This window comes from Daphnia pulicaria, chromosome 4, assembly GCF_021234035.1.
Source record: "Daphnia pulicaria isolate SC F1-1A chromosome 4, SC_F0-13Bv2, whole genome shotgun sequence".
Classification (NCBI taxonomy): Eukaryota; Metazoa; Arthropoda; class Branchiopoda; order Diplostraca; family Daphniidae; genus Daphnia; species Daphnia pulicaria.
The window spans coordinates 9,449,762-9,462,239 of NC_060916.1; the positions used below are offsets into that span (position 1 = coordinate 9,449,762).

Consider the following 12,478-nt stretch of genomic DNA (forward strand, 5'->3'; position numbering starts at 1 on the left):
CATAACAACTGTATCGGCGATTTAATATTTTGCTTTGAACGCCATGAACGCCACGGACAACTTAAAGTAGTCCTCGAACCCTCAAACCCTCAAACTGTCTTGATAGGCGACTTAAAGATAGTACTAGTCGATATTTGGACGAAAGGAAGGGGTCTTAAATATAACTTTTCAATAGTGATTACACTTATGAAAAGTTTACTTTTCTATTACATTCATTAATGTAATACACGTAATTACACATGACATTGTGTAATTACGGAACTATTTTCTTTCAGATCCCGTACGAAACTTTTAGCTAGTTCTATACTAGAATATAGCTACAGAGTTAGGTGTATATAGCTAGAAATTTTCAGGTCAAAATTTTTAAATTCCATATTGGGAATTTTAGAGTAGATTTAGCTTTTATTTTTCTAGCTATAAATCTTAGATTGAAGGCAGCTTGAAATTTTCTCGCTGCCTTACCTAATGAAGGAAAAGAAATTTCCGCGCGTATGCCCATTGGACTTCCACCCATCCATTTACTGCTTTAGAGTTTTTTGCTGCTCCTCATTACTTGCTGTTGCTGGTTGTCCCGATCTGGTATCTTTTAATGTATGCTTAGTAAAAAATATTTGATGCTGTTATAATTGTGGCGATAGGCCTAATTCTTCACATAGACTTCAGATTTCACTAATAACAAACTTATATAAAAACAAACCATTTTTAATGTAAAAAAATATTTTCTAAATTTCACCCTTTGCTCATACCTATTATACGTACCTACTATGCGTAGGTTTTTAGGTTGTACATAAAAAAAATCTGTAGGCCTAATTATTTTGTGTCTGTGCCTGACCACCCCACATGCCGCATTTGTTTAACCTTTTTTTAATAACATGATTTATTTCGATCAAATTAAGCGAAACCCTAGATTAAAAATTCAATACTAGAATTAGCTGAAACAGTTAGGAAATATATTAAGGGGGGAAATTCGAGCTGATTTAAAGGTAAATAATTTCAAGCCAGATCAGAAAACAACCTAGCTTGTAAAATAAAAGCTGAATATCTTATAAAAAAGTGGAGCGAAACCCTAGATTAAAATTTCCATACTGGAATTAGCTTACAGTTAGGAAAATTATTAAGGGGAAAAAATTCAAGCTGGTTTTCATGTTAATTTTTTCATGCAAGATAAGAAAACGCCCTAGCTTGAAAAAAAAAGCTGATATCTGCTAAAACTAAGGGGAATTATGTTAAGATTTTCTCATAGTTCATGTCTGTTAATATGTAATGATAACTAAGCTCATGTCTGGTTACATGCAGCTGTCTTCTTAGCTCATGCCTGGTTACATGCAGCTAACCTGAAGCTCATGACTGGTTACATGCAGCTATACTCGTAGTTCATGACTTGATACATGCAACTTAACTCGTAGCTCATGACTGGTTACATGCAGCTATGCCTGAAGCTCATGACTGGTTACATGCAACTTAACTCGTAGCTCATGACTGGTTACGTGCAGCTAAACCTGATTAACTCGTAGCTCATGACTGGTTACATGCAGCTAAACCTGAAGCTCATGACTGGTTACATGCAGCTTTACCTGAAGCTCATGACTGGTTACATGCAGCTTTGACTGAAGCTCATGACTGGTTACATGCAGCTATACTCGTAGTTCATTAATGGTTACATGCAACTGGACTCGTAGTCAGAATGTCTGGTTACATTGGATTACGTGCAGCTGTACCTGCAGCTCATGTCTGATTACAATGTAAAAATGTAACGATACCTGAAGCTCATATCTGATAAATGAAGCTGTACTGGTAGTCCATGGCTGGTTACCTACTACTAAACTGATAGCTAATGTCTGGTTACATTCAACTGTCTTCGTAGCTCATGTCTGGCTACATGCCAGCTACTTGCTGTCCATAACTACTTGCAGTCCATGACTGGTTACCTGCAACGATAAACTACTGTAGTAAATAAAAGCACTGAGTAAAAGATAACTTTCTTCTATTCTATTCTTCTACATCACGTAACACTTGATCTTTTTCCGGTGTAGTCTCTTAAAACCAGCAAGTCTTGCCTTGCTGATTGGTTTTTCGGCGTTTGAGACTCCCAATCTTTTCAAAAAATTATTGTCGTAGTAATATTTTTTGGAGTCAATCGTTCGCCGGACAATTCTCGACAGAAAAAATATAAACTCTTTGTCCCTGAGGTATATTTATATACGAAGGTCCTTAACAATATAGGGTGTGGGGTATAGGGGATAGGGTAGTAGTAGCTAGTAGTGAAATTCAGAGGGTTTAATGTCCATTTAGTTATCGTTTATACGTTTATTCCCTGAATGACCAATCGTCACCAAATTTTGTACATAATTCTGTCAAAATTTGATACATGTCGTAACGGGGTTTCATTTGTTTTCATTACTGTTTTAAAATTTTAATTTGCGTACTTGTTACCTAGCTGGTTGCCGAATCCTAGGCAGTGAATTCGCTTTTGTTTGCTTAACCTTCCAAATGTCAGTGCAGTGAGTGCTCAGCAGTGTTAACAAAAAGAAAAAAAGTTTGAATCTCCCCTAGCAAGACAAGTTTTGATGATATGATATTGATATTTTGATGATATTTGATTTGATTTTTATTGTTCTTGTTCGATTTCGTCTTTATTGTTCTTATTATTGCCTCTTTTTGTTAACTGTTTTTAATAAATGATGATCTTGATTTTAATAAATTTTTTGATCAAGTAAAATTTCTATTCCCCTTTTTTTTAACAGTTAGTCATCAACCAAGAAGTTGAGGAACATTTTAAAAATGTTTGATCATACTCATTTTGAAGCTCTGGGTCATCTCTCTCTTCTTCCCTTGTCCTCTCCACAGTCATCAAGATCTTTTGGCGGTCGTGAAGAGTTACCACCGATCTTCCACTTCCATTTACCTCCGAAAGTTTTTTAAGTGTAATTTTTCAAAAGTTACAAATGGCTTGATCGAGATTCGAACCCCGAACCATACGAATGGCAGCCCGGGTTGCTAACCATTAGACCAAAATTGACACAAGATTTAAGGGAAAGCGTGGTCAGGTTGGTGTGTACCCCAAACAATGTAACGAAAGACGAAGTAAAGCTATGGTAATATCGCTAGCGACGCTACCATCGGTATCGATTTTGGAACCGGTCGTAAAACACTTAGGTTATATGCCTGAATTAAGATTTTTCAGCGGTGGTTTATTCTAACTGCTATAAGAGCACATCCAATTCTTTATAGTTAATATGTAACTAATAATTTTTCCAATTCCATGTTACTATAGTAATAAATGTTGCTAAAACTTAATCTAAACGTGAAGTGCGACGTGGGATGGCGGGGCGAAGCCTCCGTCACTCCTAAGTCCCACCACTCATAATATTAACAGATTATTAGTCAATTAGTTATAAAGAATCAATTATGAAAGAGAATAAAGGGAAACAGAATTTTCCAAACGTTATAGTATGTATTAATCTACCATAACCTTTATTTTCTGTCTCTTTAACGTTTAAAAAAATTACCAAAGGATATTACCGAAGGAATCTTGTTAAATATGATATGATTAAACGAAATTATGTGAAACGTACACTGACATAATTTTCACATGACTTTTCCTTTCTGTTACTTGCTTTTGAATGGTTGTCTGCTAGGCAACACCGTTGCCAAATGGTTTACAACCATTCACTCCATAGAAAAGTAGTTACTTAAAGACGTTTTTTAAAAGTCCCCACTAGGGACAACCAGACATCCTAAAGGTGCTATGTGGGAATGCATAAAGTATTAAATTTTCTCGTAAAATGATCACGAAATACAACGATTCCCCGCCCATTAACGCAGTGAAAAAAAGGTTTTTTTTTTTTAATAAGAAATTACTTAGAAACAAATAATTTTTTTGTACATCATTCGTTTTTCAGTGACGAGAAAATTGTTAACGGAAAAATCTTAAAAATAAACCAAACCCAGTTCCCCGCAATATGGATAGGTGGCTATTTGAAAAAAAAATCGCCGTTCGGATTTTTTTGAAGGATACTTTACGTGACGCGGAAGAACAGAAACCGAACACCAGACAACCCCTGAAAGAAGACCATTCAAAAGAAAATATAAGACGAGTCAACCCAGAAGAAGAAGTACCTCCACAACCTCCCAGACGAGTGCACCTACCACCCACGCAACACCTAGCCCAACCTCATCAGCAAGTAGCAAGAATTAGAGAACAAGCTCCCACACTTGGAAACATTTTCGACGACGACGACGAAATGGCCCTCACAGACGCAGCCGTAACTGCTTGGCTAGCTGACATTCTAGAAAACGGACTAGTGTTCATAAATGCACAGAACGTAAAGAAAGAAATACCATCTTTCACAGGAGAAATTGAAGGAAAAATGGCAATCGAAGAATGGTTTAAAATAGCCGAACGCATAGCAACACACGCAGCATGGGCAGACGAGCAAAATCTACGTTTCGTCCAAGAAAGAATGAGCAAATCAGCCGCTAACTGTAACGACTCTCTAACAGCAGCCGAAAAAGCTACTTATGCAGTATGGAAACAGGCACTACTAGACGGCCTAACAGATAATACAACAAAAGCAAGGAAGAATTTCTTCTTCCTTGACTGATGACCCTCAAGCAAAAAGAAAAAGAGTGAGTCAGAGATTTTAAAATCAGAATCGACGACACCTACAGAATTGCATGCGGCGTAAACGCAGCAACAAGTCGTCACGCAGACGTAGTAGCACTGCGTAATGAAACATTGAAAGACGTATTGCTTAACGGACTAAAACCACAAATAGCAGATCTAGTCTGGAATAGGCCCAACCTGAACGAAAAAACATATCCAGAAACTGTAGAATCGGCCAACATGGCCACAGACTGTCTCGTCGATCCTTAAAGACGAATCGCGCAGTCACTTTTTCTACTGAAGAAAGTCGACTCTTATCGACTAGTCTATGAGAGTCGACTTGTCCATTAGAGTGTGGCTTTTTGATAGCTAGGTTTATTAAATCGTTCTAATCTAGGGTTTATGCTTACATACTAGTGTTGAAAGAAGAAGACGAAGTCAAAGGAAGACGCCATATTCTATACACCAGAGTATCCATATATATGTGTGTATGTATACAGTTAAAGTTATAGGCCTATATGCCGTTGCTGTCAGCACAGCCACCTCTCTTCTTTTGCACCAACACCGAGTCACCACACCAACCCAGGTAGCACACAGACTCTGTTTCAGGTCTGTTACAGATCTGTTTTTGAGAGTCTGTAAATTGTTTGGAGTGAAACACTTTTACAGACTGTCATACAGGTCTGTGACAGATCCGTAAAACGGGATCACCATTTACAGACCAAAAACAGATTTTCATGAAAAAAAAAGATTTGCCTCCCTGTAGTATCCAACCATCAACCTCTAAGTTCACAAGCCAGTACGCTATCCACTTCACCGTAATTCGATATTTACATCTAGATATATTTCATTATCATCTATATTTCACAGGTGTACACTTGTACATTCAACAAACAGTCTGACATGTCTCTCTCACAAAACTGATCGCTACATATGACTACCACTGGTCTCTTCCGATAGTAACAAGACCAAGATTGGCCCCACACCAATTACAAGTCTTTATTATACCTATTTAGGTGATACTTTTCCGTCCGGTGGATAAACAACTATTGTTGTTGTTCGCGTAGGGCTACTGAACTAAACTCATGGCCATTAGCCCTGCATTGACTATTAGAGTTTAACTTCTTACTGCGTGGTACTGCAGTGATATTACACATATAAGAAAACGTTTAATTCAGTTTCCATTGGGAATCCAAACATGTACCATACTTGGGATACAGACACAGATAAGATGATTACTGACTGATAGGTGTTACAAGAGAAATACAGACCCGTACCATACCTGGGGCACAAAAACAGAACAGATAATCACTGAACTAAGTTTTACATAGAAAATACAGACCTGTACCATACCTGTGGTACAAACACAGAACAGATAATCATTGAACTCAGTTTTACATAGAAAATACAGACCTGTACCATACCTGGGGTACAGACTCAGAACAGATTATTACTAACTTATGTCCTGCAAGGGAAATACAGACCCGTACCAGACCTGGAGTACAGACACAGAACAGAAACATATAGATTTTTAGATTCCGTTAATGGGCCCATGAGTCTGTAACCAAGTTGGATAGACATCATCTGGGGGAAGGGATTGGGTAAAAAAGGTTTTGGATTGCTCTTCGATAGGAAAGTACTGATGTATACGGATACGTACTCTTCCTTACAAGAAAGAGTAACGCCGACTAGTCTGAAGTCTGGTATTACGGCGTACAGTCTTAAGAGGGAGTACAAGAGAGGACTGAGGGGGAGAATAAGAGGGAAAATAAGAGGGAGAATAAGAGGGAGAATAAGAGGGAGAATAAGAGGGGGAGCAAGAGGTAGAATAGAAGGGAGAACACACTGGCATCCTGCACGGGAGTCACATTCATGACGTCACATTTATTTAGCAATCACTGGGCGGCCATCCGAAGTGGGCATTAAAGTACTGCTGTACACAATTTTATCACTTTTTAGATTCCGTTAATGGGCCCATGAGTCTGTAACCAAGTTGGATAGACATCATCTGGGGGAAGGGATCGGGTAAAAAAGGTTTTGGATTGCTCTTCTGCTTTTCTTTGATGCTGATCTCGTATCCACGAACGATTTTGTTTGATTTATTTACCAATTAGTTCCAATAAAATCTAAGTTGAATCCGTGCCGTTGTCTTTCTCTTTTTTTTTCTTTGCGGATTCCTGTACCAGTAGTCTGTCAGCTTGTGTGTCGATTAAACTTTTGTCAAGCTCATTGATTTAATCGTTGTCATTGAAGACGTCGTTAACTGAAAGATGTACTTGGTCGCTGTTAAAGGGGCTGTCATCGATTGCATTGTCCTTAATCGACGTTTCTGTTTCCTTATTATTCTTCTTTGTAATTTCTCATATTTTGCGCGCGCATTACCAGTACTTTAAATTTTCCTGTTCATCTGCGAAGTTTATGTTTGATAACGCGTTATTCGCTGGCGGCTGCTCAGGTTGCGTTTTCAGTTTGTCGTAGGGATCTGGAATCCTGTAGGTTCCGTTCGCTATTCGTTTTGTTTTCCAGATTTTTTTTTAGTCCATGACAATATCACAAACTTGCAGGCATAAAGCCCATCTAGCAAATTTTGTAAATTTCTTTTATTTCTTCATAAATTTCTTAACGGCTTGTTGTTGCTCAATGCTTGATTTTTCTTCCGTTTCTCTACGGGTAATGTTTCACAAGTATGTGAAACAGATCGGTTACAGGAGTCTGTAACAGCTCTGTGTGCTACCTGGGTAAATTTATGAAATCACACTGGCATTGGGCGACTGCGACGTAGTCACGGGAGTCACGTTTTTTCAAAAATTTTGCGCGCGCGCTCTTGCTCTGCCAGTCTCTTTTTTGTTTTGTTTTCTAATGATACGAGAATTTGTGATTTCAATTTATGTTTTTTTGGGGGGGTTGCGGTTCTACATTGTTCCCGTTAATCCCATTTCTGATCCTCAACAAGTACATCGTTTTATTGGTTTTCACATAATAACCATTTTCATCATCATTAATTACATCATTGTGTTTCATGCATAACACGGTTTTAAAATAATGGGGGCTTTTGGGGACAATTCCACGATGTTATACATTCCACGAAGTACCGTGTTGTCCAAGCATTGTGTGGGGAGGTATTTTTCAAAAAATCAAATTCGACGATTTCACTTTCCACGAAATACCATGCCTCCGGCTATTTCCACGGGAGTTGGCTCCCCCCATTTGGGGGCGGAGTTAGGCTTTCCACGGCGCTTTTTCCACGGCTCACCGGTCCACGATCCACGTTCCACGCACATTGAATACCGGGACCGGGGACCCGTTTCTTTCTATCGATATTTCTTGGCCAAGTCGTATTTGCAAGCCGTACTTGTTTACTCGCGGATTGTGGAAGTTATAATAATTTAAAGGCTTTTTTAAAGAGTTTCGAAGGCCGAACGCCGAAGTTGTAATGAATTAAAGTGCTGCTTCTGATGCCCTCAAACAGCCTACAAAATAATATATAAAATATAACTGATACTGAATAACTGATATTTTGGCCTATTTGAACTCACCCCACCCCTCCCAAAAAATAGAAATGAAAAAAGTTAATGGGAAGAAAATTGCCAGAAAAATTGTCAGGTTTTGTGCTCATCTATCAAAAGACATGTCAGTAAACTTGCTAGATAATTTTTCTTCCTCACCTACCAATGTATTATGTCTGATAAATGCCGGTTTATTAAATGGATTCACTAGAGAAGAAATATTGGATATTTTTGAACATTTTGGGGAAGTTGAAAATCTGATAATGTTAGAAGGAAAATCTTATTGTGTTTTAAGCTTTAAGAAAGAAAATAATAGTGCTGAAAGCTACCAGAAACTAAATGGAAGTTTCTGCTTGAAGGATGAATCTAAACCTCTGTACTTGTGTTTTCTGAAGTGTATTGATGGTGAGGATTTACAGCAATAGCAGTATAAAGCATTTTGTAAGTACTAAGTTGTTTGTTTTCATTTTGGAATTTAGACACATTATTAAGTTTCCAAGAAACTTCAAAGGTTTGGCCCACTGGACTTAAATTGAAGAAAAATTTTATTTCATTGGGAGAAGAAGAAAAACTGTTATTTTTTACCCATACTCAGCAGTCTGAATCACAGACTTCACAGCTTAAACATAGAACAGTGAAGCATTATGGCTTTGAGTTTCTGTATGGTAGTAATAAAGTTGACAAAAACCCACTATCTTCTGGAATACCTGTTGAAATGGAGCCACTCGTAGAAAAATTTATGGAATTTGGTTTGGTGAGACCAAATCAGTTGACTGTCAATCATTATGTACCTGGACAAGGGATACCTCTTCACACAGACACACATAGTTCCTTTGAAGATGGAATTATCAGTGTATCACTGGGTTCTGATATTGTTATGGATTTCAAAAATAATAAAGGTGGAGAATGTGTCAGTATAACTTTGCCAAGACGTTCGTGCTTAATAATGACAAACGAATCAAGGTAAATGTCTATAAGAACTTCATTGTTTCGTCAAATCACCAAAACATTGGATTCAATTTTTAGATACATGTGGAGTCACGGTATTACGCCACGAAAATCTGATGTAGTTGATGCCGAGTTTGGAGGCTTGACCATTCTTCGGCGAGAAAAGCGGACGTCTTTAACGTTTCGTAAAATACGGACGTCGGAATGCGATTGTAAATTTACCGAATGGTGTGATTCACAATCATCAAAGGTCGTAGATTTTTCAGAAGAGGCCGCTGACCAAATCGAAAAAAATCATGTATTTCATGTTTACGATGGAATCGCATCCCATTTTAGTGAAACAAGGTATTATTTATTATCATAGTCGTATAGATCATTCTTTTAATACGTGTATTCCCATTAACGATAAATGATTAAGGCATTCGCCGTGGCCGAACGTAAAAGCGTTTATAATGAGTTTTCCTGTTGGGTCACTGCTAGTAGACATCGGTTGCGGAAATGGCAAATACTTCAACTGTTCGAGCTCATTGTTTAGTATTGGAACTGACCGATCAAGTCAACTATTAAAAAGTAGAAGATTAACAATCGAAATCTCTTTATATTTCCTAGGTGTCACATGAACTATTTTATTTCATTTTAGTTTGCAGGAATCGTGATGATCATCAGGTTGTTAAAGCTGATTGTCGCGTTTCGCCGTTTCGAGATAGTATAGCTGATGCTGCGATATGTATCGCCGTCATTCATCATTTGACAACCGATGAACGTCGTTTGAAAACGCTGATTGATATAAGCCGTACCTTACTTCCACATTTTAAATACTTTATTCCATTTTATAACTTGTTTTATTTTTTTTTAAGGTGTGCTGGTAAAGGGTGGTCGAGCTCTAATATATGTTTGGGCCAGAGACCAACAAATAGGAATGGAAAAATCTTCGTATCTGCTTCAAAAAAAGAGTGAGGTATCTAGTAGAGCAGAGGCATATCCTACAGCGGTTTTACCGGTACACGAAAATCGGACAAATTTCAAGCATGCTGATATTCTTGTTCCATGGAAACTTAATTTCCGAAATTCTAATTCCGAAGATTTAGAGAATAGAGGAAGCTCTGAGTCAAATCCTTCTACCTACCTGAGATTTTATCACGTATTTAAGGAGGGTGAATTAGAATATTTATGTTCCAGGGTTTCGAATATCACTGTTTGTCGTAGTTTTTATGATCAAGGTAATTGGTGTGTTGAGTTTAAGAAAGAATAGCTGAATAGAACATTGGTACAAAAGACAGATTTAATTTCGTTCATAGCAATTATTTCATCAATGCTATTACAGAACTAAAAACTGAGCAAGATTTCATTCCAATGTGGAATCCGTAACTTTTTCACTCGAGTCGGGAGGAAATTCGTAAGTATGAATGGGTAAACATGTCAATAACCAAGTTATCATTGAACCGTTTTGAATGTCCATCTCGCCATTATAAATAATTGGCAGAATAAAATCACCGCAGAATGTTTCTATGTCTTTATCAAAGGAGCTCCAGTCTAAAGTTTCATGGATTCCATCACCCCCGTAACGACGATTATAGCTATCGTAGTGCGGCTAAAATGCATTAAAATATAACGCTCAATAATCATCACTGAGATTTAAAAAAAAGATGATTTTAAAATATTGATTAATTACCTCCTCTAACAACAGATTTAAACTGGGGGCGGTGGGTACATTGACACGTTCCATTTTAAAGGCTTTATCTAGTATTTCTCTTGGGACAAATCCACGCATCACCGAAATGGTAAGGCCAATCTAATAAAAGTAAAAGAGAAAATACATCATTTGGAACATTAAAATAATAAATTAACGAAATCTTGGATGCGACTTTGTTACCATTTTTCGTATTTGATGCAGCATGAAACTTTGTCCTAAATAAATTATTTATAAGTAAAAAAACTTTCAATATATACCAGAAAATTGAAATACTTACCCTTAATGGTGATTTTTACGAATTCCACTTCTTTAATCATAAAAGGGTCGCCACAAGAAAATTGCGTAATATAACGTTTACAGCTAGGATCTTGAGCAGGTCGGCCTGATGTGAAGTTATGATAATTTCGCGTGCCTTTGAAAACTGAAAGCAATGAGTTGACTTCATCAAGAATTTTTGATGTCACTCGATATTCATGGGTGGGAGCTACTTCTTTTGATGTGAATGCAAAGGTGGGCATCACATAAGACTATATAGCATGAATGTAAAAATAATTATGAGAGTTCACTATTGACAATATGTATATACAATCAACATTACTTACATAAGATCTTGAATCACAGGCAATTTTGCTATTAAAACCTCCCGTAACCTTCCTCATGGCAAACACTTTTATACAATTAGGAAGCAATGAATTTAGCTGATTAACCAAATCTTCATCTGGCGTTCCTGTGAAAAGTTATTATTTATTTACTGTTAAAATCAATACATTTTTAAATTAAACATTTAAAATGTTTAATTTTAGCCAAAATTTTTTCTTGAAAACTAAGCTGATTTACTAAGACAAAATATAGTAACAAAAATGTATGGTTATTGTGTACACTTCAAAGTTTAAACACAAAAGTACAAAGTGTAACTTACTCATTTTTAATGAAATCACTTGACGAACAGCCGATACCTAAATTGAGAAAAGTACTTAATCAATGATTTTACAAAACATATAACAATAAAATAAATTACTCCTTTGTCTGTGCGTGCTGCTCTTTGAAAATGCACTGTCTGTGGAGATTTAAAAGACTCATCATCCATTATTTCAAGTTTCATGAATGCTTGAAACAATTCTCCTTCAACAGTTTTGAATCCATGATTAAATTGCATGCCCAAATAATTTTGACCAGAATAACTCAAAAGAATAGCAAATTTTTTTTTCTTTTGAAAGCGAGGTTTTTTGTTTGTTTCTTCCAATGTTTTCCCATTTTTCACATCATCAGTCTTATCAAAGGATCTTTTGTTGGATTTCAAATCTGTTTCTGAAAAAATTTCATCAAGAACTTCTTCCTTCATACTTCGTCGAATTTGTCGATAATCTATTTGCCGATTAACTTGTCCTAATTTAGGACCAAGAATTCCAGCAACAAATTTTGTTGAGTACCCAGTAAAAAGTTCGGATTGAAAACTTTTACGTACCAAACTCGAAATCATATAGGCTAGATTCAAAATTCACCAAAACGTGGATTTGGTGATCCTTCTGTAGAAAATGATGATCAGAGAAGATCACTGGTTGATTGTAAAACTCGGTTAAGCGTCGTCTGCGGCAACACGAAGCATGGACTTCTGTATATTAAGGACGGGACTCTTCGCCTATGCCTTGTTTTGTTATAGCTAGTCGGGTGGGGTATTTTCATGAAAACATTAATAAAAAATATAATTAAATTCAGTTTTTTTCG

The 12,478-nt window shown here is 36.8% G+C and overlaps 2 protein-coding genes across 4 annotated transcripts; one reads left to right on the plus strand and one right to left on the minus strand.

Moving 5' to 3' along the window:
• The first annotated feature begins 7,909 nt into the window (after positions 1 to 7,909).
• LOC124338628 (alkylated DNA repair protein alkB homolog 8-like) lies at positions 7,910 to 10,341 on the plus strand. The gene is made up of 6 exons (XM_046792765.1): positions 7,910 to 8,517; positions 8,592 to 9,075; positions 9,139 to 9,405; positions 9,479 to 9,630; positions 9,701 to 9,853; positions 9,918 to 10,341. Exons 1-6 carry the CDS (start codon positions 8,166 to 8,168, stop codon positions 10,310 to 10,312), a joined length of 1,803 nt encoding a protein of 600 aa, XP_046648721.1. The 5' UTR covers positions 7,910 to 8,165; the 3' UTR covers positions 10,313 to 10,341.
• LOC124338629 (tRNA pseudouridine synthase A-like) lies at positions 10,325 to 12,406 on the minus strand. 3 transcript variants are annotated; one of them, XM_046792767.1, is made up of 8 exons: positions 12,219 to 12,406; positions 11,772 to 12,139; positions 11,673 to 11,709; positions 11,356 to 11,480; positions 11,031 to 11,280; positions 10,934 to 10,968; positions 10,733 to 10,852; positions 10,325 to 10,651 (listed from the first exon to the last, which is right to left on the minus strand). In XM_046792767.1, the coding sequence occupies exons 2-8, from the start codon at positions 12,093 to 12,095 to the stop codon at positions 10,406 to 10,408; spliced, it is 1,137 nt and encodes a 378-aa protein (XP_046648723.1). In that variant the 5' UTR covers positions 12,096 to 12,139; positions 12,219 to 12,406; the 3' UTR covers positions 10,325 to 10,405. The 3 variants fall into 3 exon arrangements, with proteins under 3 accessions (XP_046648723.1, XP_046648722.1, XP_046648724.1); XM_046792766.1 differs by having other exon boundaries at positions 11,772 to 12,406; XM_046792768.1 differs by lacking the exon at positions 11,772 to 12,139 and having other exon boundaries at positions 12,219 to 12,404.
• Positions 12,407 to 12,478: the final 72 nt, after the last annotated feature.

Coding starts and splice junctions, on each gene's coding strand:
- LOC124338628 (XM_046792765.1), top strand. CDS start 8,166: ATGAAAAAAGTTAATGGGAAGAAAATTGCCAGAAAAATTGTCAGGTTT. Junction 9,076..9,138: donor ATAATGACAAACGAATCAAG/GTAAATGTCTAT, acceptor TTCAATTTTTAG/ATACATGTGGAGTCACGGTA. Junction 9,631..9,700: donor ATCAAGTCAACTATTAAAAA/GTAGAAGATTAA, acceptor ATTTCATTTTAG/TTTGCAGGAATCGTGATGAT.
- LOC124338629 (XM_046792766.1), bottom strand. CDS start 12,233: ATGATTTCGAGTTTGGTACGTAAAAGTTTTCAATCCGAACTTTTTACT. Junction 10,969..11,030: donor CGTAAAAATCACCATTAAGG/GTAAGTATTTCA, acceptor TAATTTATTTAG/GACAAAGTTTCATGCTGCAT. Junction 10,652..10,732: donor TAAATCTGTTGTTAGAGGAG/GTAATTAATCAA, acceptor AATGCATTTTAG/CCGCACTACGATAGCTATAA.